The 26,760-nt window shown below is 40.1% G+C and overlaps 1 protein-coding gene across 2 annotated transcripts; it reads left to right on the top strand.

Moving 5' to 3' along the window:
* Window positions 1-1,613: 1,613 nt before the first annotated feature.
* VPS39 (VPS39 subunit of HOPS complex) lies at window positions 1,614-26,760 on the top strand. Of its 2 annotated transcripts, XM_030949516.1 has the most exons (26): window positions 1,614-1,774; window positions 3,431-3,496; window positions 4,235-4,261; window positions 4,697-4,761; window positions 5,530-5,572; window positions 6,543-6,637; window positions 7,842-7,940; window positions 8,645-8,737; window positions 11,170-11,353; window positions 11,859-11,979; window positions 12,337-12,457; window positions 13,227-13,356; window positions 14,518-14,660; window positions 15,536-15,679; window positions 16,248-16,389; window positions 16,648-16,734; window positions 18,668-18,741; window positions 19,314-19,412; window positions 19,638-19,755; window positions 20,228-20,356; window positions 20,823-20,925; window positions 21,877-21,922; window positions 22,263-22,412; window positions 22,566-22,700; window positions 23,261-23,352; window positions 24,613-26,760. In XM_030949516.1, the coding sequence occupies exons 1-26, from the start codon at window positions 1,702-1,704 to the stop codon at window positions 24,686-24,688; spliced, it is 2,655 nt and encodes an 884-aa protein (XP_030805376.1). In that variant the 5' UTR covers window positions 1,614-1,701; the 3' UTR covers window positions 24,689-26,760. The 2 variants fall into 2 exon arrangements, with proteins under 2 accessions (XP_030805376.1, XP_030805377.1); XM_030949517.1 differs by lacking the exon at window positions 4,235-4,261 and having other exon boundaries at window positions 1,702-1,774; window positions 24,613-24,688.

Below are 26,760 nucleotides of genomic sequence, written 5' to 3'. Positions count from 1 at the left end.
CCTCCTTTCAAAAACAAACCATGCCAGCTGTTCTGAAGATTTGGTGAGCTGGAGGGAGAAATGATCTTAGATCTGAGATCTGCAAGAGTTCTTGAAGAAGCTGTTTGTAATAAGAAAAAGTAAATGTCTGACAGGAGTATTTTAGAGTTCTTGTTCCTAATTAGTTCTGTATAGATTTGTTTATTTGAGAGAAGTAGCTGTTGGAATTGTGGCATATGTCTGTAGCATATACCATACAGAAAACTGGAAACATAGTGAAGAAGATGATGTTGACCAGTTTTTTTGTTAGGGTGACAAGATGTCCCTGTTAGGAACTCCAAAGGAGGGACTGAGTAAGAGATCACATGCCCTGGTAAAGAAATGCCAGAGGCTTGATAGGCACAGACTGAATCAGGATCATAAGACCTAGGGAAGGTTATATTTGTCTTATTCTGCAGATGTAGGGTATGTGAGTTTGTGGGCTTTATTTATCCTCGTGTTCGCTGTATATGGCATTTTATGTTGTATGCTACATTGTAAAGTCTGAAGAGGGTAATTCTTCACAAATCATTTGCTCTCTGGACTACAAATACATGAAGTCATTATTAGCCAGTGTTACTGAAACATTTCCTTTCACTAATCGGTGCCATGTCCCTTTTCCTTTTGTTGGATCTTTGGTTAAAAAAGACAGCTATATGCCTGAGCCATAATACCTTTGGAAATCTGGAGTTTTGCTATCTGTGAGGAGGGATCTGACTTAGCACAGTTTTGTTCTTTAGCACAAAATGTTCATTCCTGAGCAGGAAAGAAGTTGGATGCAAGAATGCCATGCTTGTTCTCCCATTCCTGTGGTTTGATCTTCCAGCACAGAGCATCCTCAGTCCCTGTTTTCTAAAAGTGGTCTCTGTTGGTAAAGATGCTTGGAGAATTTAGTACCATGTGCTTTTTAGTTCGGTTCAGTTAGTTTAGTTTCTAGGTCAGTGATTGTGAACGTTGCACCTCTCCATGACAAACATAAATGCAACCGTGGCCGGTTCTGGAAGGGACAGACTTAACAAGAAAGATTTCCTCCTGGAGACTGATATTCACTGGCCGAGTTAATAGGTTAAGTTCATTAAAGTAAAACTTATCACCTCAAAAAATAGACATGTGCTTGCAAGATATGCCTCGCTGTGCTCATCTGGTTTTGCAGGTCAATTTTTGCCGTTGCATCCCGGGTGACTTTCCTATTTTCTGTGGTTTGTGGTAGCCAACAGCAACCGGACACCTCCTGTAGTGACGCTTTGGGAAGACGAGAGTTTCCTACAGCCTGTCCACTTTTCGGGCTGTATGAAGATGCATAAGGCTTATGTCAGGGTCCCCTCGATGCCATGCCGACCCGCGTTTCCAGTTCGCGCCCGAGCCCCCGGCGCAGAGCCCCGTTTTTGGGACTGGGACAGGGCGCCGTTCCTGGTGGAACGCCCCGGACAGTGCCAGCACCCTTGAGGAGTCCGCAGGGCGCCGGAGGGACATCTGGGCGAGCAGACCGCGGCGGGCGGGGCGGTGTCGGGACAAGCGGGGCGGTGCCGGCGCGGGCGGAGCCGCGGTGCGGAAGCGGCGCCAGGCGGGCGCTGCCGGAAGGGGCGGGAGCCGCGGGCGCGGGGGCGCTTCCGTCGGGGTCGTTCCCGCCGGTGCCGCCTGTGCCTGGGCCGGGCGGCAGCCGGGGCCGGAGGAGCTGCCGCCATGCACGACGCCTTCGAGCATGTGCCGATCCTGGAGAAGCTGCCGCTGCAGATTGACTGCCTGGCGGCCTGGGGTGAGCCGGAGGGGCCGCGCCGCAGCCCGAGCCGCTCCGCTCCTCCGGCTCGGCAGCGTTCGTGCGGCTGCCGCGCCCTGCCCTGCCCTGCGCTGCCCTGTCCCGCCCCGGGCTGGGGTGGCAGCGCCCGGCCCGGCCGGCGGCACCCTGAGTGGCCTCGGCACCGCCCCCCGGGCCGAGCCGGGCGGGCCGGGGCGCCGGAGCCTCTCCCCGGTCCCGGCGGTGCCGAGCTGCCTTGCCCTGCCCGCCGGGCCGCAGCCCGGCTTTGGAGAGACCCCCGGGGCTGTAACCCTGGGCTGCCTGCTTTATTGCTAAAAAAGCATTCCCTGTGTTGTGACTTAAACTTGAGTTGGAGGGCCAGTGGTGTGTTGAAGTCTTAGATTTCGAATACGTTTGCATGTGTTAGTGATATATAATTGTCGGTTTTATTTTTGGGCATACTTGAGAGTCAAGATTTTGGTCAGGTGACCGCACCAGCTGTCCTAATGATTAGGCTTGATAAGGCTTTTCAAAGCTGTGACCCGGTGCCATCAGATGTAAAATCAGCAATTTAAAAAGCTCCACACCTTATGTATTTGTGACCCCGATTAATTGTTTTAAGAATTATATCCTGAATGATAATACTCCTGTTATACATGGATTGTTTATGATGCAGTTATGTACTGGAGAGGATGTGAAGGTAGTTTATTCCTGCATTGCAGCTTTTATGTTTTTCTCTCTTTGAAAGTGTTTATTTTGCTGAACTAGGAAAAAAAGCCTAAACATACCGACTTACAGCAGTATGGTTTTGTAAAAAAGATGTGTAACTCTGTCTCTTCAGTGTTTCTACCAAATAGTAGGAGAAAGGTCTTGCGGGAAATAAGATCTTATTAGAATGCAAATTCCTTTGGTGATGAGGAAGTACTAGATGTAGAAGGAAATATTCATGTATGCTGCTTTCCTGGATGATATTCAGTGAGGAAGAAATTCAGTCATGTTTCATGAGCCTTTAAAGATTTAATGCTTTTTGTATGGTGTAAATGCTGTAAAGAGGATGAGTCTGAAACTGTGCCTTAGAGTTTGTATATAAAGTCCCTCTTTTACAAATCTTGAATGATTCTTGGTTGTCCAACCTAAGCAAAACTGCCACATTCTCCTTCCAAACATAGCTGACTATTTCAGAGAGACATTTTAAAAACCTGACTGGAAAAACTTAACAATCAAACCTATGTAAACTCCTTGTTTTTCTTTCTGACAGTACTTCCCATTATGTAGCACAGTTCCTCTGTGAGAGGTAATAATGTCTGAAGAATAGTTTATTGCTTTTGATGGCACACAAGATGCAATGGTTTGTATCTTTACTTCTCTATGAGCCAGTGGGATGTGATGGCTAGGCTGCTTATGCTGTTTTACTGCCTGCTCTTTGGCTATCCTCTCCTGAGAGTTCAAGCTACTTCTGTGCACTCCTACTGGAGAGATGATAGGGGAGACCTGTGTAGTCTCTACAGAAAGTTCTTTTTGGTGTTTAAAGCAAGTTTCCAATTGTTCTGATAAATGTAACATAGCCCCATGATAGGCACTGTGAAGAAAATTAATTCTACCCCAGCAAAAACCAGCACAGCTGTTAAGGGCAGTATTTGTTGAACTAATTAGACTCCTTTTCTCCTGTCTTTGTAGAGGAATGGCTCCTTGTTGGTACAAAACAAGGGCATCTTCTGCTTTACAGGATCAAGAAAGATGTAGGTAAGTTGATTTTAAGAATGGCACAAAAAAGTTGGTTGTTATTTTTATTTCCTGCACTTTTAGAGCTGTAGTAATTTTAACACAAGTGTGATTAATTGCTGATTTTTTTCCTATATAGAATTGACTGTATGTAAAGTATGCTTTATCTCAGTTTTTTTTGTGCTTAAATTTATAGTAAGTGACTGTAATTTTTATGAATACAGTGTACAAATATGTGTAAAAGTAGTGCAGTGTACGAGTTGCCAGACTTTTGATGTGTGTCATCTTTTAATGACTGGATTAATGAGAGAGCAAATACATTCACTGGGTCCATTCATTCACTGACAACTAGTTTTGTCAGGTATTTACCCTTTCCCTGCCTATTTGAGAGTCCTAAGTGCTCGTAGTCTGTTCTAGGAATGCCACAAATAAAACCGTTCTATTTTTGCTTTAGTTAAAATCGATTTTCTCTAAAGATGTTTATATTTCACATTACCTGCTATTATGTAGGAGCTGATGTTTTTGAATGCAGTAATATTTTGTAGCATGACACAGGAAAGTAAACACCAAATGTAAGTTTCCAAGTTCATCAGCTCTTGGAAAGATATTAATTTGTAGCTACTTGGATTCTAGAGACTGAATTCAGTTTGATTTTTGTGAAAGTTGTAGGTTGTCTGTCCAATTGGAACATGCTAGTCTTGATTGCTAGTGTCTTATCTCACATGGTAAATTTCTCCCCCTTTTTTGCATCAATGCCAGGAGAGGTTATGTCATCAGAAAGTGTCTGTAAGTCTTTCTCCCTAAAACTCCTTTAAAACCCTTGTGATGGAGTGTTTATTCGTTGTCTATTTTACAGTGATATGCATCCTAGCAATTTTAAGTTACTGATATTTGAGTAGTGTGGATAAAATCTTTAAGGGTATCTTTGTATCTCTGGGTTTTAAATTGCTTAAATATAATGCTTGCACTGTAAAACTTGGGCAGGGCAGAAATATAACTACTGTTGAGGCCCTCAGCTGGATACAAGAAGTGTAATTTACATTTTCACCTGACTGTGTAGAAGACCCTGTGATGCATTTAAAAACAGATGTGTTTAAGCGTCATTCTTCCACTGTTAAGTGGCCAAGTTTGCTTTCATAATTATTTGTAATTTACTTAGTGTAAGACATGCACAGTTGTGAGCAACTTCAGTTTACATATGCTCTTCAATCTTTCTGATAGGTTGCAACAGGTTTGAAGTGACACTAGAGAAATCCAACAAGAACTTCTCAAAGAAGATTCAACAGGTAGGAAATACCATCTTCTTGATGTGGGAATAGTAGTTTCCAGCCAATAAATGAAATATCAAATGTACATGTGCAATCTCTGCTGTGCTTAACAAAAAAAATTCCCAAAGCTAAAGATTTTCTTAGAGGTGTAACAGCCAGATGTTCTTGCCCACTCTTCTCATAACAGAATAGGCTTGGTTTGATTGCTAAAGCAGAAACCAAAGAATTGGAACTTGTAGGTTTATTTTTGGCTTTTGTTAGCAATAGGTCTTCAGTTGTTCAATGAATATTTGTAGAAATGATGGTAATACATCAACAGACTGTAATGTATTATTTGACTCTCAGATGACATTCTATAGGAATGTGAATGTAATTCCACTTACTTGAAATGTAGAAATAAGATAACTGCCAGTCTTGCTGCCTGTTTTTTTTTTTTTGAGAATTTGCTCTCAATGATTATATTGATTCCAGGAAAAACACCTTAAAGATTATGGATCCTCTCTCAGGATGCAACACTCTGTGTATGCTTTAGAAGTATTTTTGTACTAGTAACATATCAATGTTACAGCTTTTTCGATCAGCTTAGGTTGCAAATGCCAGCTTGTGAAAAGTTACACTGAAAACCTTTTTCAGTGTAACTGAAAAGAGTTGCAATAGCTGAAGGAAGCTTGCTCATGGAAAGCTGCCTTTCTTATTATTTTGAGATTTTCTTAGACTATCTATAATCAAACCTTATTGGGAGTTTTAGTTTATGAATGGAGTCACTAACAGCATTCTCCCTTTCAGATCCATGTTGTTTCTCAATTTAAAATTTTGGTCAGTCTATTAGGTGAGTGAAGAAAAGTGTTTTATATTTAATGAGTTCTTCTAGATGCAGTTACTTGTCTGAATGTGGCACCCTTTCCACACATCAGCATAGTAGTCTGGTTGCTGAGAAGTCATTGTGTAGAGCTTAAATTTGCATTTTGCAGAGGAAGCATTAAGCAGCATAGATTGAGAAGCAGTTTTGCCAGCTGGGAGAACAAAGCATTAATGCTGATTTGTCATTAGGGATGAAGAAGTATGTGCATGCTCTAAAGTGTCTGTGTAAAATACCGTTTGTGTTGGCCCCTGTATGTACATGTATATGCATGCATGTGAATCTGTGTGCGCTGTAGGACAGGCACTGAAACTTCTGACTAAATTTGCTGGATGTATCAAACTTATCACTGATGTCTTGCACCAAATTCACGTTATATTCAGATGTGATCTTTTAGTGTCTTGTGGAAGATTTAAGTTTGCTAGGCTCTGGCTTTCTTTAACTTAGGATCTTCTAGTGTCTTTTTTTGCTTATATTACTACTCTCTTCTTTATGATCTCCAAGTCCCAAGTCTTCCAGCTCCAGTATTTGTAGATTTCTGCTGCTTGCATCCTTGTGCATGCAAAAACAGTACCCTACATTTTCAGCTGCTCATCTTCCACTAATTTCAGGAGCCAGTTCAGAATGATCTTTGTCATGCAATCTTCCATCTTGAGCTTGCTCTGTTCTGGCCTGCTTGCTGCCCCTTCCACTCTACCTTCCCCTACTTGGTTAGCAGTACCTTCCTGTAGTTTTACCAATGCTGATGTTAGTCTTCTTTGCTGCATTTATTGTATTTGTATGTGCTGCTTTTGGGAAAACACTTCTTTTCCTTTCTTGCAGCTCTTAGTTTCACAAGTTCTTTTTTATATGAACATAAAATACAGTAACTTGTTTGAATTCGCAATGCCTCTACATGTATTAAAATATTAAATAGTAATTGGAGTTTTGTTTGAAACAGAAAATAACATTTACGTCCATGACCTGTTGACATTTCAACAAATCACCACAATTTCAAAGGCAAAAGGTGCATCTCTCTTCACTTGTGATCTCCAGGTAAGGGGAGGAATAGAGCTGCACAGGTGTCTTTACTGTTTGTAATAAAGATTCATCTTTTATGTTGCTGTATGGATTAGGTTTGTTATTTTGTATGAGATGAAAATTTCTTGGATACTAGTGCTTTTTAAAATTAGTACCTGCAGCATTTGCTTAAGGCAATAGTTTTAAATTATTTTTCTTACTCTGCTTCACAAGGTATTTTCCTGTGCCTGTTGTGATTGCAGCTTTTGATACAAATCAAAGCATTTTTGTCCTATGCTAACTTTGACTCTTCTTTTTTGAAAGGTCCCCTTAATGTAAAAGCCATTTCCTTTCCTTACGTTGCCAGTACACTAGCTCATGGTGGTTTCCTTCTGCAAGCAATTCTATCTGGGTTTTTAAAAATTTTTGTTTCTCTTTATTGGCTCAAGGACTCCTAGAGCAGTTGTGGTATACTGAAGGCCTAAAATGGTTCTGTAGGGTGTAACAGTCCTCTGTTCATTTGCTCTGTTCATGGAGTGAGCAATTTCTAGTCAAGTGAGTTTCTTAGCCTGCCCATGTCATTCAGACATCTTTTTCATAATCAGAAGAGATGGTTTAGTGCCCTTTATAATTTTTTACATTTTTGCCCCATGGGAGCTTGATGCTAAATGTTTTCTAGGAAGTACTTGGGGTTTTCTAGACATGAAAGTGAATGTCTTTCAAAGCACCTTTACATCTGATCATTGCAAAGTGGCTTGTTGTGTGTCCAGGCGCTTAGCTTTCCTAATATTTCTTGTCAAGAAACTTTTCCAACAGGTTAGAATATTAAATTATTAATTGTTTTATCTGGTAGTATAATACATTCTTTGTGTTCCATTTTCTCACCTCTCCTATACTGCATAGAGTTCCAGCTACTTATCCTAGTTTCTCAGTTGGACTGATAGCTCTCTACTTATCCTCTGTTTGCATGTGTGTATGCCTTTTGTGCTCTCTTAGTTTTTTTGGATTTCCTTGATGTTACAATCCCTGTCAAAGTTAGCTTTTAAGTATCCTGCCACCTCCCCTGCCTCCTTCCTCCCTCTCCCATGCTTTCTTTTTTGGGGAGTTCTCTTCTGTTATGGATGAACAAAGCTGCTCTTCAGTGGACAGCTTTGCTTCTAGCAGAGGCTTCTTTTGGCCTTGTCTTCCCTTACTTGGCTCTCTGTGAGTGCCTGTGAGTTAGGTCTGTCTGTTTTCGCAGCAATCGGATACAGGGGAGGAGGTGCTGAGGATGTGTGTGGCAGTGCGTAAGAAGCTCCAGCTTTATTTCTGGAAGGACAGGGAGTTCCATGAGCTCCAGGTGAGTTGTGTTCTTTCTGTAGCCAGCATGTCTCAGCAGGGAGGGTCATTGCTCTTCGCTGCTTGCCCCTGTTACTCAGAGGCACTGCTGACTTTCAGAACACTGATGGTTGGTTCTGCAGAAATTTAACAATGGAACAGCAGAGAGAAGTGAAAAAACATGTTTGAAATCAGTGCCAGTTAATGGCATTTATAGTTTCATAATTTAAAGTAAGGGCTGTGTCCTGTATTTTAATGTTCTGGTTGTAGTACACTTTTAAGTACTTGACTTTCAAGTCAGTGAAATATATGAGCATGCATACCTTGCAAAAACATAGAAGTGGGTGCACTTCTACTCTAAGTATGTCACTTCTACTCTAAGTATATCACTAAGTCAGAAGATAGTTTCTGACAAGTGTAGAGAGCTGCTGTTGTGAATACTGGTATAAGAAAAAATAACTAATTGAAATGGGTAGAACCTTTTCAGCTACAATCCTCTACTAGGAAATTTTCTACTAAAAAGTGATCCGTTAACTCAGAGCACACCTCTTTACTGTACATGAGTCTAGCCTTTTTGCTGAATATTGCCATTCCTTAAGCAGTAGGTGCTGGGCACAGGTGGTGGGGAATAGGGTGTCAACAAGAGAGCAGCCTGTTACACTCTGTGTTGCCAGATTTGACTTCTGCTTTTCATTCATAACAACCAGTTTAACTTGTTTTCCTCAGGGGGACTTCAGTGTACCTGATGTACCCAAGTCTATGGCCTGGTGTGAAAACTCCATCTGTGTAGGCTTCAAGAGGGACTATTACCTGATACGGGTGAGATGGGGCTGTGTAATAGTGTTTTAAGAAGATTTGGGTAGCAGCAGACACTGTGGAGGCTGCTCCTGTGCTCAGGAATTTAGCTTACAGATTTATGGAAAACAGCATCTGGTACTTCTGCTATTTGTGGCTTTGGAAAGGGCAGTCTAAGCCTGTCCTTTTAAATGGATATTTGTCAGGAAGTCATTTTCTGTTTGTTGCTGTTGAGACCACTGTTTGCAGCTCTTGCAGAAAAAAGGAATTGGGGAAGATACATTTTGTTTGACTGGTGTCGTGGGTTTACAGGAAGCAGGTTTTCTGGGAATGGAGTGGCCAGAGGCCAATAGGTGTTCAGATTTTAAATTGACACCAGGCTTGGCCACTGAGGGTGGATGCGCCTCTGAGAACACAGGGGTTAGAAGCAGAGCACTCCCTTGGGCTCTTTCTTTGATTTCCGGCCAGCAAAGAGGCAAGGCCTCCCCTGCCCGGCTTCGAGCTGGGCGGGGGAGGGGAAACCTGCGGCCTGGCAGAGGTAGGCCTGACCCCTCAGGATGGAAGGGTGGTGGGGGCACCAGGAGGCGTTGGGCAGCCCCCCCCCAGGAGAGACAGAGGGAGAGAGGCCCCGAGAGGATTTGGGCAGCCCCCCAGCTAGAAGACGAGAGAGAGAAAGCTGGTACGGGCCTGTGGCCTTGAAGTGATATCGGCCTGTGAAGAAGGAGGGGGAAGGGGGGAGTGCAGCAGGGAAGGAGCCTGGCCGAGTGCAGGAGTTTGTTAACCCCTTTCTGGACAATGAAGACCTCACAGAGCATTTGGACCTTTCCCGGAGGGGAGATGGAGTGGATGATAAAGAGGAAATGGGCAAGAGAATGACAGTTGGAGCAGTGAGTGAGGCTGGGAGAGTAAAGAAGAGGCCGGAAAGAGATGATGGAGTAGCTGGTTGCTGGACTCTTTTTGGTACAGCCATGGACAGAACCATGCTTCCTCGCGACACAGAGGCTGCATGCAGGGGGGAGGCGATGGCTCAGAACTGAGAGGGTTCAGTTTTGGAGACCCCCCAGCCCCAGGGGGTAGACAAGTATGGGGGGGACAAGAGGTCCCGAGATGAGAGAAAACTGTGCTTTTTTTGGAACTGGTCAAAGCACCCTTAAAAGGATAACCCTTGAAGCAGCTCTGTTCCATGTCCAGTGGTGAGAGCGCTGGGCATGCAAGGAAGAGGTCACCATGGCCCCAAGAAGGACTCCTCTCCTCTTGATGGACTGAAATTGAGTATTTACAGGGTGATGGATGGAGAGTTGAAATTTGGAAGATGTATTGGAAATGTGGTGGGGGGGAGGAGGAAATGCTTTTCGTGGAGTTTTCATTTTCCAGGTGTGTGTGTGCGTGTGTATGTGTGTGGTTTTTTTTCTTTTTGTAGTTTAGTTAATAAACTTTTTTTTCTAAGGTAGAGGCCTGCTTTGCTTATTTCCTGGTCACATCTCACAGCAAACACCAGGGAAGTATATTTTCATGGGGCACTGGCATTGTGCCAGTGTCAAACCATGACAACTGGCAACAGTCTGTTTAAGCTTAGTTTGCATTTTATTTAATGTATTAAGAAATGAGATTAGCTCTAAAAGGGCAAAGAGACCAAGAGTAACTCATCTGGCACACAGTGAAGCTTACCCATTCTTTCATTTTTCATTCTCTAGCTGAACTGTAATTGTTTGAAAGCCTCTGAACTTACTGTTAATTTACTATTACAGTTTCCACTTAGACTTCATTTACAGCTATAGTTTATTCTTTTTTCTGCCTTTATAATTGGCTTCTGCAGATATTGCAGGAAAATAGGATGAAGATGAGGTGCACCACACATGTACATGTATGCACATGGGTGGCGACAGTGATCTGTAGTCAAAAGGAAAACCACACATAATTTTTACAGTTGCTTGAAACTGATGCTGCTCACAAAGGAAGGGGTGCCTTTCTGCTGTGCTCTCCTAGATGTTGATTTCTGCCATTCTAGTGATAGGAGTAGTTGTGCAGGTGCTTAGGGGAAAATGGCTAGGCAGGTTTCTAGGCTTTTAGTTAGTTGTTTTTTTTATGTGGCAGTGCTCACTTATGCCAGAATAAAAGAGTTAAAACTGTTAAAAGTTTTGGCCTAAATGAAGGGTTTGGATAGTTTAGCCAATTTTTCTGCTGTGGTATAATGGATTTGATAAACCGGTGTGAATGATGTGCTCAGCTACCATCATCACCTCAGACATAAAAGTAATATTTTTTTATTTCAGAATAATGTATAAGCAGGATGAATTATTATATGCAGAAACTCTTTAAATTTGCACTTGTCCTGTTAGTGTTTATCCTGGGCTGCAAAATCCCTCTAGGGGTTTTTGCTTTAGTCTTATGTAGCTTTGAAGAAAAGGTTATTGTGCAAAACACTTTTTTTCTTTTTATGTTCTTTATTATCCTAGGTGGATGGAAAAGGATCCATCAAAGAACTGTTTCCCACAGGGAAGCAGCTGGAACCATTGGTAGCTCCTGTAGCAGATGGAAAAGTTGCAGTTGGCCAAGATGATCTAACAGTTGTGCTTAATGAAGAAGGGGTCTGTACTCAGAAATGTGCCTTGAATTGGACAGATATTCCTATAGCCATGGGTGAGAAATAGCAGTTTGTTTTTGGTTTTGTTTAAATTTAATTCTTTACTCTTGTGTATGTGATAAAATCATTATGTTTGCAGTATTGTGAAACCAGCTGGATTTGGAGTGTGACAGGTTCTACAGTATTCTAAGTTGTACTCTGGGAAAGGTTTTGTTTGTTTTTGCTTCTTAGCCCTCTTTGCTTGTGGTCTGTGGGCCTCTCATAAAATAGGTGTAGTCCATATCTTTTATACAGGGACAAGGTCTGAAATGGAAGGTAGTGTGTTAAAGCACTGTAGATCTGGGTGCCTCAGAATTTCCTTATGGTGAAGGATGAGCAAAAGGCTTGGTAATATTCTGTAAGCAAATTGCTGTCAGTGTCAGGCACTGAGTTTTGTTTTGAGTATGTAAAAGGGGCACATTTCAGGGGAATGAAAAATTGAAGAGAAGCCTTAAGTCATAACTTGTTTCCAGGAATGCTTGAGACCAATCAGCTGAAATGTTTCCCTTGTTTCATGAGCAGAACACCAGCCTCCCTACATCATTGCTGTTCTGCCAAGGTACGTGGAGATCCGCACCTTTGAGCCCCGGCTGCTGGTGCAGAGCATCGAGCTGCAGAGGCCGCGCTTCATCACCTCTGGAGGGTATTGATGCAACTCACTGCCACTCTTGTCAGGCTGGCTGGCGGCCTGTAGCATGCTGAAAAACTGGGAGAAGAGCAGCTTTTCTGACTCTCACCTTAAGATGTAACACTGAAGCAATTTGTTGGGTTTTTATGGAGATTGGTGGAGGCCATACCTTGAGGAGGAAAGGATAGAATTGAGGGTCTTTAAGAATTTGTGACACTGGAGATAGTCTTCTTTCTGCTTTGCAGTAATGCTCCAGTTGCTCTTGCATTGATGCATGTTTCTATTATTGGATTAGGATTCTTTTAGGATAGGGTATTGCTTCTTTCTGAGCACTGAATCTTAATAATTGACATTTTTTTGTCTTGTTTACAGCACAAACATTATATATGTGGCAAGTAATCACTTTGTTTGGAGACTCATTCCGGTGTCCATAGCCACACAGATCCAGCAGCTTCTGCAGGACAAACAGTTTGAGTTGGCTTTGCAGTTGGCAGTAAGTACTCAAAAACTTGAGTTTGCAGTGGATGCAATTGTGCAAAAGTACACAAAGTGATGTTTCCCATCTGCTAAACTGTAACGAGTCCAGTAATCAGTCAGTATAACCTCCCAACTGTCCACTTTGCACAAACTGGAAAACTCTAGACTTTTTAAACTGAAGTTTTAGTTTTGTGCTGCCATTACTCCATATTGATCTGTTGTGGTGTAGATCTTGAGAAATCATCTTGTATATGAGAGATTATCTCTTAGCTGTTTGATTGGCTACCTTATTTTAGAATTTGAAATCATTTGGGCTACAGAGTCTGTAGACTGCTTGTAAACAACGTATTTTGGAGTTGTGAGTTTTGTCACATGACCTTTTTTTGCATAATATTACTCCTGAAACAATAATTGTTAGAGATACTGATGCAGTATGTTTCATTATACTGCTCTTACTGCATTAAAATTTTTTGGTTTCTGGAAACTCCCCTTAATTAATTGCATTTTGAACTGCTGACTTGAAAAAAAATATTTCAACAGGCAAATGAATGAAGAGATGTTTGCTGTGATGGAGCAGGTATAGAGGTAACCAGAAGTAGCTTTCAGACCTTGCATGTTATCTCAGTGACACAATAAGCATAGACAGGCACCAGCAGTGTTCACTTTGAGAGATTATCTTTTTTTTCCCTACTCTCTCCACAGGATAATGCTCCTCTTAATTCTCCAGGGTGTTTCTCTCTACTGTAAACTCTGAGAGTTTTTAATGTTTGTTAATTTGTCTGCAGGAAATGAAAGATGATTCAGATAGTGAGAAGCGACAACAAATCCACCACATAAAGAACCTCTTTGCCTTCAACCTTTTCTGCCAGAAGCGCTTTGATGAATCCATGCAAGTTTTTGCCAAGCTTGGTACAGGTAAATGCTTGGGTTGGCATTGAATCACTTCAGTTAGGAGGAATGAGGTCAAGCTCACTGGCTATTTGATGGGGTTTTTTGTTTGTTTTCTGTTTTGTTTTAGTTCAAAACAGTGCTATCTTGTGCAGATCAGTCCCCTGTGAACAGCAAATAGCCTATTTAGTTTTTTTTTTTGGTTGAGCTGGTGATTACTTACTTAATAACTTAATTAACTACACAATTAAGTACAACTGAATACTTAATAAACTACACTTAGTAAATTAAGTTAAATCAGGAGTTTACCCTTTTTACAGAATATCTTTGTATTCTTGGCTATTTAAAGCATGCACAGCATGTGCGCAGACCCTTTGAAGCTGAATGTTTCAGCAGCTGCTAAAAGCCTACTTGTAGCTTGGAATGAAAAATATGGAACATCTGTAGATTTGGAAAATCATTGGACTCAGATGAGGACATTAACCCTTGGTTTAGCCAAGATGCTGAAACCAGGAAGCTGTCCTGTGCTTTTGGAAGTCACAGTAGTCTCTGATACTAGGTCATACTAGGGCTTGAAGACTGAACTGTAGCACAGAATAGTGCTTAAGACTGAGATTCTTTTTACTGGTGGCAGAATTCTCATGTGCATTTAAACCTATAGTTTATTTTCATGACACTTGCATAATATTTACTTTGGAAAACTACAGTGAAAGACAAGGGCTGAGAACTCAAAGTATTTTGAGCTTGAGAGGATAGTAATTTTGTATTTGCTTAAGTTATGTGAAAATAGGTGTGCATTAGTTACAGATGGTACTATTTAGTTCTTGTTTCAAAAGTGCAATAAATCTACGCTTAAAACATCGTTTGTTCCTAGAAATCCTCTCTTACTGTCAGAGAGGTTAATGATAGGAATCTGCAAGTAGGGCAGTAAGATTGTAATAATGGCTTGTCCTCCAAGTGTGCCAAGTGCAGGTTGGAAATTCCTGTGCTTGGACTTCGAAACATGTTTTACTCATGCTTCTTTTGTGTTGTTTTAGCTTCTTTTCTGTAATGAGCAAATTTTATTTAGGCTCTAGAACCTTGTGGATGTACAAGTAGATTGCAGACTGCTCTGTTAGAAAGATAAACTTACTCTAAGTTTGCAAAAGTAATATGAATGGTTACTAATACCAGTTATTTTTTGCATAGATCCCACTCATGTGATGGGTCTGTATCCTGACCTCCTGCCCACAGATTACAGGAAACAGCTACAGTATCCCAACCCCCTGCCAGGGCTCTCTGGGGCAGAGCTGGAGAAGGCACATTTAGCTCTGATAGACTACCTAACTCAAGTGAGTGCGCCTCTACCTGGTTTTAGAGCAGGGTTATTCAGTTCTAGCATGCTTTGTTAGCTTCGATGTGCTGGAAGCAGTACACCTAGCCCAGCTCTGTCATGCTAGCCTTAATGGGCTGTCTTCATGGCTGGAAAATGTGGCAGCAGCCCCTGAGTGAGCAGGGGAAGTGGATCACATGAGATACCCCACAGATATGTGGAAAACATAATGTGTGATTTGGACAAAATTTCCTTATGGAGTGGATCTGACTATGAGTCCAGTATTTTATTTCTAGTGTCCTGCTGAAGAGAACTCGAGCACTTCATTTTTTTTAATTTTTGTTCAGTGATTATTATTAAGGGCACTCTGTCCAGGAAGTAGGTTGAGAGCATGCAGTAAAAGGTGGAAGGGGAATTAATGGGCCTTGTAAGTTCCTGCCCTCTTTATTTTGTCTTAACTGGAACCTGAATTGTTTGGTTGCCATCCTTAGTATAGTAAAAGGAAGCTTGTGCCTGAAGGAGGATAGGTTTTATGTCTAGTAGTGCAAAATCTAAATTGTTTTCCAAATGTTTCCTGACTTCTCTAAAATGTCTGTTCAGGTTAACAGAATTTCCAGTTAACAAGACTCTGGACATTTTTTCCAGAGTCTTTTCTCAAGACTCTGGACATTTTTCAAAACTACAAATATACAAAACAAATATATACACCTGAATACGGTTGTAAAGTTTGTTTTAAATAGTTTGTGGCAATAAAATTTTTTGGGAAACAGTTGATTAAAACAAGTTACTAAATTGACTTAATTTAGTCTTTGTAGTTGGTGGGTTATATATGCTGAGGTGAGATGTAGAAATCCATGGCCTTTTCCTGTTAAAATTTCATTTGATGTCCTGCAGAAAAGGAGTCAGCTAGTGAAGAAGCTGAATGATTCTGATCATCAGTCCAGTACCTCACCCCTCATGGAAGGAACACCCACGATCAAATCCAAAAAGAAGCTGCTACAAATCATTGATACCACCCTGTTAAAGTGTTACCTGCATGTGAGTTTCTTTCTGATCTAGAGGCTTTGCCACGGGAGCTCTGATGGAATTTCAGACTGAAACATTTAAGGAGGAGGATAAGGAGCTACTTCAGAAAGGCTCACCCAACTGTCTGTCTTTGATCTAAAAATAATGTGTAAAATCTGAGCATTAACTAGTTTCCTCTCTGGTCAGGAAGCAGTTTCAGAGAATGAGGCAGATGTCTGTCCCTGGTTGCTGCCTCTGTCAGAAGAAAGTGGCTGTGGCTGTGTATTTTGAAGGTCTAATGAGTGCTTTTATTGCCTTATACTGGTAAACAGAACAAAGTAGGATCTTGGCTGTTTTGATGTTTTTCAAAGCCTGACCTCTGTTGTTGAAGGGGAGTAGCTGTGGTGTGTTGTTTTCTTTCTATCCTCAAAATTACAGAAATAACCATGGACCTTACCGTAAGGTATTAAACTGTAATTTCTTATTTTTCTTATGCTGTGAGGCTTCCTTCCTCCCCTGCCCCCGCTTCCAGCTTGTTTGGTACTGTACACTTAGAAGGTGCGCTTCCAATGAAGTTTAGGTGCTCCCTTTTTTCTTGCAGACAAATGTAGCACTGGTGGCACCACTGCTACGTCTGGAGAACAATCACTGCCATATTGAGGAGAGTGAGCATGTACTAAAGAAGGCACACAAGTATAGTGAGCTGATAATACTGTATGAGAAAAAAGGTCTGCATGAGAAAGGTAATTTTCAAGTTGGGGGAGGAGAAGGAGTAGAAGCATGTGTTCTTTGTGTTGTATTTTGACTTCAGTAAGTAGTCAGTATTCTGAAGAGGCTGTTTAATTGCTATCTTGTGATTAAACCTTTGTTCCTGTTACGATTTGGTCTCTATGTTCAAAACAAAACTTTGTCTTCAATAGCATAACAGGAAAAATGCACTTTTTTGTGCTTCATGTTGGAGCTAGCAGTTACAAAGGAATTGACTTCTTTTCTTTTGAAAGCATTACAGGTACTGGTGGATCAGTCGAAGAAAGCCAACTCCCCTTTGAAGGGTCATGAGAGGACAGTGCAATATTTGCAGCATTTGGGTGAGTGTGAAGAAGAGCAGTGTTTTTGGGAGTTGTTATTCTTGTTTGGCTTAGTGGTTATTCTACTGTTTGGCAGCTTTCTGGAGGCTATCAAGCTGAAAGGGTATCCTTGTTATCTTGTTTGGTTTCTTGCGTAATGCAACCTTCAAGTATTAGCTCAAGGGATTCAAGTTTCATTGAAACTTAAATATCTTTTTGGAAAACATTCCTTATTTCTGATTAAAATTATCACTGGGAGAAAATGGGCCATATAATTTGAATTTTCTTCCAGTGATGAAGAGTGAAGTAGAAAATGTTCTTAATCTACTCTTTTCTGTCAGTTTCTGGGGATTAAATGCAATATTCTAGGTAGTTCTCAAGTAATGACAAATTCCTCCAGGCTTGTAGCTATGATCTTTTAAGTCAAGGGTGTATTACTGATGGGTATTTGATACTAGCCTTGTGTCAATAGAGTAAGCACTTGTTTATTTCATCAAAGCAAGTATTGTGTGATTGGCCATCAATAATATGCTTTGTCAGTGTGCAGGAGAATTATTTACTTGGGTGGTAGATCGTTTTCTGTGTTGCATTATTCTTTTATCTTTTAAAATAATGTTATGCAGAACCTTTTCCTATTGTAGCGCATGTTTAAATTAAGGATTTGTTACTGAGGAAGTTGAGAAATCCCCTGCCTGTGGCCTGTGGGAATCCCCATGCAGATGAATGTTATGTTATGTGCTGAGGCAGCCAGTTGTCCTGTGGGGCAGTGTGGTGTTTTCCTTTTAGTATATTGGTCAATAAGCTTTGGTAGTTATTTGATGAGCTTCTCCTCTCCTCCTGACATTCTCACTGTTTTGAGTAGGTTTTAACTTCATGTTTGATTTGCTTGTGATTTCAGCAAAGACACCTTGATCAGTGTTTTGGCAGGGGGCTATTCTAATTAATGTTACATTTCTTTATAAGGAGTTAGTTTTCATGTAAAACAGAGTCTTACTTCCATTTCTTGTCTTGTCTTTTTTAAAAATTTTCTTTGTGAGGCCAGTATGCCCTGTAAATTCAGAAAGTTAATAGAGTTCAGCAAAATTCAGGCTCACAAGTTTATTGCCATTTGCCAAGTCACACTTTTGTTACTGAAACTTTGAGATTGGCTCTTCTGGGAACTATTTCAAATGTTTTACTTTACAGTGCACATCATCTGCATTTTTAAAATTTATTTTTTAAATTCTGCTAATATGAAGATGCTGCTTGTTTTAAACATTGTGGGATGGAGAAAAGCAAACAATGACTACCTTTTTATAGGGTTGCTTTAAGTTTCTGTTTCTTGTATAGTGTTGTCATACTGTGTTATGTTGTTCAGGCAGTGAATGTCTCTATGATTCTGAGCAGAAGGGTGACGGGAATGTTTTATTAGTATTGTGAACCAAATTGTCCAAACTATAGTATTATTTTTAAAGGGGCAAATCCTACATTTTGCTAAAAGCTGAGAAGCTGTTACCTGTCATGTAGTTTCTATGCCAGTTACTTTGGGACTATTATGCTTTACTACATGTTATAAAGTATTGGACCATTTGCTGTAGAAGTCATTAGACTGAAAGGCTGGAAATGGACTGAAGGAAGTTACACAAGTGAAAAGTTCACTGCCTCTGTACCCTAATTAAAACAAGTTGAAAGGGAAGACTTTTGGAACGTGATTAAGGCAACTGATCTTGGTTTTGGGCTGAATTCTTTACATTTGGTGACACTTAGTATTTGAGTTAATTTTTGTTTTGGTTTGAAATCATCTTTGTGAAGCAATGAAATTGTAGCTTTGGGATGAGTGATTTGCTTGACTTGAGCAACAACTGGATTTTTCATGTAAATTAAGCTTTACTGGCTCTGAAAGCATCTGCTTGTGTTGTGAATAGATAGATATTTAGGATTTCAACATTGAGCACTGCTGCTTTTTGTATTCCAGGCACAGAGAACTTACACTTGGTATTTTCCTACTCTGTCTGGGTGCTAAGAGATTTTCCTGAAGATGGACTGAAGGTTAGTGTGATTGAAAGAGGTACCTTGTTGTTGACCTTCTTAGTGCAGTATATGGAATTGGGATAACTCATTGTAAGAAGCTCATTAATGCTAAACCAAATTAAATATATAATTTTTATTTTCTGGATTCAGTGCTAATGTTAGCAGTAGATAAAGCAGGTCAATCTTTCACTTTTTCTTATGATTTTCCATTCTTGTAAGACCTTATAATATAATAAATAGCTAGGAACCTTTGATAGAACATTTCATGTTATTGATGCCACAATTTTGCACAAGAGCCTAATCAAGTATTTAAATGTCAGGTATTGATTTGCCTGTAAAATTTATTCCCTGTATTTGGGAGGTGTTGGGCTCTGTAAGAGAAGAGTGTTCACTAGGACAGAACTGGAGATGTTTGTCAGTCTTTTCAGATGTTAAGTAACTTCTCAGTGCCTGAATAAGCTCAGGTCTTTTTTTATACTTCTTGTTTACTCTTTGGACATGTGATGATATGCTGGGCTTCAGTGCCTCAGAGAAAAATATACTGTGGCACTTAAGAAAATCACCAATCTGAATAAAATTTTATTTTACAGATATTTACAGAAGACCTCCCTGAAGTGGAAGCTTTGCCACGAGACAAAGTGCTCAGTTTCTTGATAGAAAATTTTAAAAGCTTGACTATTCCTTATCTGGTAAGAACTCAATCTCAACTACTGCATTTTACCTTCAGTAAAACAAAGTATTACCTGTAAGATCTTAGTTCTCCAGGAGCTGGAGCCTGTTGGGCAAAGAAAGCATAATTAAAATACACAGAATCATGAAGTCAAGCTTGGTGAAGGCATGCATGGAACTGTTCCTTATAAAGAATTACATCCCAGAGGAAGTGTCTGCAGCTGAGCCTTAACATGTATTTACAGGAACACATTATTCATGTCTGGGAAGAAACTGGTGCAGATTTCCACAACTGTCTGATCCAGCTGTACTGTGAGAAAGTGCAGAGCTTAATGAAAGAATATCTCAGTTCTTTTCCTGCAGGTATGTCTAGCCTTTTCTGGTGGTAGGACCAGGAGTATGGGAGAGCACTGGGGAGCCTTCATATACCATGTTGTAATCCTTCCCTGTTGAGATCCAGCATAAGATACCTTAGTGGTGGAACTGGAAAACATGTGGGTTTGTAGGACAGTCTAGTTTATTGCCTGTCAAGAGATCTTTTAAGGGACCAAGCAACACTTTGTTCATAATTAAGTTGAATGGCAGCTACTGCTCCCTGACTTCTGCATGTTAAGGGTAGGGAAGGGTTTTGAATAACTTGAGTATTGCTTTAACCAGCCACATGATGTGTTTTTAGGAGCTGAAGTTAGTTTGGCAGGTACATGACAGCCCCAACCCATGTAACAGTTCTATCATCATTTAGTTCCTCTTCATAAGGATTTGTATGTCTTCTAGTACAGACTAGTGTAGTGAGATAGTTGTAATAATTTAGCTAATGTTTTTTTCTTTCATATAGATAGAGCTCCAGTGCCTGCTGGGGAGGAAGGAGGAGACTTGGGGGATTACCGGAAGAAGCTGCTGCTTTTTCTGGAGAAGTCCAGCTGCTATGAACCTAGTCGACTTATCAGTGACTTCCCCTTTGATGGTGAGTTCTGTTTCTGTAGGTTAACTAAACCCTAGCTTATTGCTTACAGCAAAATTTCCTCACTTATCATAGAGTCATGGTAACTAGAAGTAGAGAAGATGACTCTGTCTGTAGTTGAAGGCCTCTGGTGTGTATCCTAACTCTGTTTTTGCTGGCACAACTGAGTTTACCAGTTTCTGCAGGATTCCTCTAACTGTTGACCTAAGACCTTGTGGCATCTCCCAGCTATTTAGCCAAACTTTGTGATGACCCTGAGTTGCTCAATAGATCTGAAGATAGTTGTTTCGTAAGGTGACTTAAGGATTCATAAAAGTTTTCTGCGACTAGTGTGAAATGTAGACTTAGAGTGTCAGTATAACTCATACTGTAGCCTGAGCACAGATTAATACTTCCTTCTCTTAGTCTGGGCACTAATTTTGTAATTTCTCTGTATAGCTATTGATTTAATCCTTCATGCTATCACTAGGTCTCCTAGAAGAACGTGCTCTGCTCTTGGGTCGAATGGGAAAGCATGAGCAAGCTCTGTTTATTTATGTTCATATTTTGAAGGACACCAACATGGCTGAAAAGTAAGGATTTCTTTATTTTATAGTTTTTGCATTTTTGCAAGACTTATTTTGCTGACTGCTGTGTGGATAGGATGTGTAGTGAAATGTTGCTGTATGTGGAGCACGAACATTGTAAGTCTTCGGGATCTTCTGTGTTTTCACATTTTATTGGCCTTGAACCTCTTCTGGCTGTCTGTTTATTACAGATGCTGTTGCTGGCCTCTTGAGGTTTGCCTTTTCATGCTCGCATTGTGCTTTAGAGCAGTATGACCATCATCAATGAGTTAATACTTTACACCTGTCCTTAGTCTGTGATCTTGTGTGTTGTTTTGCTTCCTTTCTGTTTGTAGAGATGTTCACTAGCCCACTTTAAAAAGAGCTCTTGTTAGTGGAGATACAGCATTTTTCTATGTGTTTTGTGTCAGGGAACCGCCTGAGTGAATGACAAGTACTCAGGTAAAAATAGAATTACCCAACACTGGCAGGTGTATCTGAACACAGGGACCTGTTCAACATAGTTGCTTTTAAAGCTATTTTCAGCAAATGCTTGTTAGAGGGCATTCATCCCTGGTATGGAGTGTACACTAATGAACAGCTTCTTTTTGTGATTCAGATACACTAATTAGATATATATATATACACATAGATTTTTATGCTGTGATGTGTTGATTGGGGATATCTTTTCCCTCTTTTTTCTTACACAGCTAAATTCAATTTGGCTTCTGCATTAAGGCTTTTTAAGTTGATTGGAAGTGGGAGACTTGCACAAAACTTTGCTTTTCTCAGCATTGTAATGCAGAGTAAACTATGTAATCCTGATGTGCAGTTTGATGAATTGATCTGAATCAGATGTACAGTCACTTAACTTGGATGACTTCAGTAGTAATTAAATGTTAATTTCTGTAAACTAATTCTTTGGGTCCTGTAGCTGTTTCTGTATTTGTCTTAATTCTTCTCTGTTGATTCTTCTAGCTACTGCCATAAACATTATGACAGAAACAAAGATGGCAACAAAGATGTAAGTAGCTTCTTGTTCAGTGAGGAAGTAGAAGGCTATATATACCTTGTTCAAGACTTGAAAGTTCTTGCTCTGCATAGACTTCTTCATGGTTTGTGTAGTGTATGGGAACCTGTGTATAATCTCTTGGAATTTAGGAACTCCTAGGTGATTGTGGGATGTTTTTTGTTGAGAATGTTACTGTATCATTGGATTTGAGCCTACATTAAGAGCAGTTTAAATGAGCAGTGCAGAATTTTGGGTTGGCATGGGTATAACTTAGTACCATTGCTAGTTTTACCAGCACTGTCATCTGTGGATAGGTGCAGCAGTTTTAGAGCTTCCCTTGTGTGTGCTGCAGGTGTATCTGTCCCTGCTGCGCATGTATCTCTCCCCACCCAGTGTTCATTGCCTGGGACCCATCAAGATGGAGGTGCTGGAGCCTCAAGCCAATCTGCAGGCTGCTCTGCAGGTTTTGGAACTGCACCACAGCAAACTGGATACCACTAAGGTAAGTCAGACCTGTAAGTACTCTGTGCTGTTGGCAGGAGACTACAGAAGGTACTGGAGTAGGCAAGTGGATGGAATGTGTCAATCTAAATGTGTCAATTTCTATTCAATTTTGGTCTCTATTCCTCCTTAACGTTTTCTAACTTTGTTCCAGGCAATAAACCTACTTCCAGCAAATACACAGATCAGTGAGATTCGCATCTTCTTAGAGAAAGTACTTGAAGAAAATGCTCAGAAGAAAAGATTTAATCAAGTGCTCAAGAACCTTCTCCATGCGGAGTTTCTGAGGGTAAGTATCCACCACCTGTTATTTATTGGAATAATATTTTAAAATATGTTCAATATTGAAATTTACTGTTTCTTGTACGGGATGGTGTCCTCTAGATGATGCTGTAATGCACCTGAAATTAAATGGGAATTATGTAGCTTGAACATCCTTTTTTGCAGGAGATGGTGTGTACATTCATTTTAGTTTGGATGAGGTGTTTGTCTTTGCTTGCTGTGCTGTGGTGTGCACTACAGAATCATCTCAGACAGCTTGGACTGGGTTTCTTTCAAATGAAGTGAGCCAGGGGAAAACAGTTTAATTGTTCATCTTAACACCCCTTTAGTGGTTGAATGCCTTAGGCTGTGGACCAAGGTGAAAGTAAAACTCTGTGATTCCTTTAGTGTGGGTTTTGGGTGTTCAGTACCACCTGCTCTGCTCCACAGAGCAGCTTCTTCTGTGCTGCACAAGTTGGTAATGTAGATATAGCCACTGACAGGTAAACGTTGTGATGCTTTGCAGTTTCATCAGACCAAGGTGTTGCTTTGCTTTTTGAGCAGCTTGGGGTTTTTGTCCTTCTTTAGGTCCAGGAGGAGCGGATCTTGCATCAGCAAGTAAAGTGCATAATTACAGAGGAGAAGGTGTGCACTGTTTGTAAAAAGAAGATAGGTAACAGGTGAGAGAGCTGGGTAAAGTGAATCAAATATTAATCTGGTACACTTAAACTAAGAATGGTGGAAGACTGGATGTATGTATAGCCAGAGAGAACAGCAGTATGAGGGAGCTGTTTGAAGGGTTTTTGAAATACAAATTACATTAATTAGTTGAATGGTTAGGAATACTTTAAAGCTTTGGTCAGTGAATTTGCTGCAAGAGTTTAATCCTTGCAAGAAAGGAGTATAAAACCCCTTCAGAAACTCCCAAGAGTTCTTACTTCATAACTCTAGAAGGCATGAAATTGGTCCTTATACTGAATTTGGAAAACTTTGTTAAGAACACTGCCTTTCTAAGAACGTGCTTCTTAACTAGAATTGGGGAGGATGATATAAAGAATTTTAAGCTAAGATACACGTGTAGTTTTCTATATCTGATGGTTTCATGGCTTCCTGACTGACTTATGTTTTGTAGCCTACATGCAATAGGATATAGAATTAATTTGCTTGATGATTTAGATGCCAGTGACCCTGAGATGAGCTCAGTTGGTTAGAGCATGGTGCTGGTAACATCAGGGTTGTGAGTTCAATCCTTGTACTGATCATTTATTTAAGAGTTGGACTCTTATCCTTGTGGGTCCCTTCCAACTCAGAATATTCTGTAAATCTGTGAAATTTTCTTCTGCTATTCTTAGTAGCTAATACAGAATGCAAATTTTGCACTTGTTTTGGTTTTTTTTTTTCTTTCAAGTGGAGGGAAATGCTACACGATTCAGTCATTTTCTTCTTGACAGGAGCCCATCTGAGATATCAGTAGCATTAACAATGATAGGGAAAGTTTCTTTCCCCTAAACATTTTAATAAACATCAGTGTAAATATTGCTATGCATATTAAACTTTTTGTTTTTAACATGCGGCACGTAGCATCAGCATTGAAATTTGCATATGCAATATTGTTTTGGTTGTCTAGAATTTTTCTGGTGCTGTTAAGTTCAGCAAGATTTTGAAGCATGTCCCTCAGTCCTTAACTTTTTACCAGTGACTTCCAAGTAAAATCTGCCTGCAGAAATGAAAATAGATTTTAAAAACCTCCAAGCAAACCTCTTACAATATCCATAGAATTCTTTTCTCTATTTTGTCTTTAATACGTTCAGGCTATAGTTTAAAAAAGTGTCACTATCATGTGTCTCTCTCTGATTCTGCCCAAATTGGATGCTTTTGTTTGAATGTGGAAAACAATGTTGGCCTTGACAGCTGATGTTTGTGTTTTGTTCTCTTTACAGTGCATTTGCTCGATACCCTAATGCAATAGTTGTGCATTATTTCTGCTCCAAAGAAGTCAACACACTGGACACCTGACCTTGTCATGGTCAATAATCCCAACATTCATATGAAATTCAGTACTGATGACGAAAGAAGTTGATGTGTCTGAGAGTTTTGAGGCTTGTTGCTAGGTTCTCTTACACTGGGTAGAAATCATTTGTATCTGTGGACTGACTGTACCTACCCAGCAATGTTGATTTACTAGAAAATTACTTTAACCATGTTGTTACAGTGCTGGCAACTACACTGAACCTCTCAGTCCTCAGATGAAGAATAGAAACTGATTTTTGTAGTGACTTTTGTAACACACTCCAGCCTTGCAAATGAACCGTTAGACAACTGTTGGACGTTCACCACAAATCAAGTCTTACAATAAAATGTACTTTCTTAGGGTGGCAATGTTGTGATTTGGCCTTGTATGTAAGTATTTATTTGAAAAAAGAAAATTCCCTGAAAGTCTTTGCAGCCATATCAGCATTGCATGGAGATCACCAGGTGTTTGTCATAGAGGAGGCTTCTCTGTCTGTTTCTAGACTTAGGAAGTGCAACTTTTATGTCAGCAACAGAAATGATTTAAGTGCTGGCCAAAGGACTCTCTATTGATATTCAGTGGTTTTGCCTGACCTTCTGGTAAGTTGTTTCACAGGAGATAATCAGACAAATGGTAGATACCACTAAGAAGCTTTTTTTTTTTCCTTTTTGTTTTAGTTTGAGAGCTATAAATTGAATTAACTTGCGTGTTGTTTGCACTGACTGTTCACTCGTAGTGTGAGTGGAAGCTTAGAGACTCTTGGAAGAAGTTCACATCTGCACTCAAAAGAAAAAGCAAAGAACACCCTGTAAAGCAATTTCTGGAAGGATTGAACTCTAGTTACTGCTTGAGCTTCTGGACTATGCTTGAGACTTTTGTATATAAATTCTTTAGTCTCTGGTTCACTTTCCAACACTGAAGTAAAATCCAGACTGTTTCAATATCTGTGTATTTGAAATGCTCTAGAACTGCATTCTGTTCAGGCTGGTACTGTTCTTAAAATTACTCTTGGGCCAGAAGTCTTAACACAAGAACTAAATTGTACCATACTCACTCTAGACTGTAATATTTTTGTCTAACTTATTTTTTCAGAAACATTAATCAGTAGCAGATTGGTATGAGGGACAAAATGTTTGTTGCAGAAAGAATCTGTGGAGTGATAATGAAAAGGCAGCAGTAGCAAATAACCCAGTGGAGAGACTGTTTGACTCCCAACATCCTGGTCTAGCAAAACTTATGAATAAATCATTATTAAGTGGTATGGAGCATGACATGTAACTACCAGATGTCACATCTTAAAGAACAAGCTGATGAATAAATCTGCCTAAAGTGTAGTTAAACCTGTTAACATCATAGGTTTACTTAAATCATGTGAAGTTTTTTTTTAGGAACAGATCTGCTGTAGGCTGAAAAGGGTCCTAATTCACTTTCAGTTGCCAGTGTTAAGAGTTTCCCTTGATAACTGTTTTTTTCCTTGTTCATATGTGTTTGTATTTATTGTTTATGCATTCTTCTGGATTTCTTAGTCCAGTGTTTTGCTTGGATGTCTTGGGCAGTATTGCTACTGAATACTTTCTGCAGAGGCTGGATAGAGGGAATCTGTGGTGTTAATGTTTTTAAACTTGTATTTCTTCTGTTTGAAGAAGACAGCCTAAAATACTTACACTAGATTTGCACATGCTGTATAGATCTTTATATACTAGTTCAGGTACGGAGGGAAGATGGTTTAGGAGAGTTGTGTTTACAGGTCATAGAGAATGAAGAGAGGGCATTTAAAAAGACCCTGCATTCTTTGTATACAGATATAACAATGCTACTCTGATTTTTACGTATCTTATGTTTAGTACTGGTAGTATGATTTTTATTTGCCTTCATTATCTGTTACCAGGATCTTCATTGTGCTCTTACTTGCAGGACTAAAGCTGTGCCTCTGCTCATCTCCACTGCATACCTTTTACAGAGATGTGGTTTGTGCTGTGCTTTTTTTTTTTTGTTGGTTCATACAATGTGCTTTGGGTTTCCTAACCGTACAGCAGGTTTATCTAAAGCAATAGGTTGTAATAAATATTGTGAACCA

Source organism: Camarhynchus parvulus, chromosome 5 (assembly GCF_901933205.1).
Source record: "Camarhynchus parvulus chromosome 5, STF_HiC, whole genome shotgun sequence".
Lineage (NCBI taxonomy): Eukaryota > Metazoa > Chordata > Aves > Passeriformes > Thraupidae > Camarhynchus > Camarhynchus parvulus.
The sequence above is the reverse complement of the archived record's forward strand: the minus strand, read 5'-3'. Positions and strand labels throughout refer to the sequence as shown.

What these genes read in the sequence shown, in the direction of transcription:
- VPS39 (XM_030949516.1), top strand. Translation starts at nt 1,702, where the DNA reads ATGCACGACGCCTTCGAGCATGTGCCGATCCTGGAGAAGCTGCCGCTG. An exon ending in GGGAGTTCCATGAGCTCCAG is followed by an intron (nt 7,941 to 8,644) that starts GTGAGTTGTGTT and finishes TGTTTTCCTCAG; the next exon opens with GGGGACTTCAGTGTACCTGA. An exon ending in TCTCAGTTCTTTTCCTGCAG is followed by an intron (nt 19,756 to 20,227) that starts GTATGTCTAGCC and finishes TCTTTCATATAG; the next exon opens with ATAGAGCTCCAGTGCCTGCT.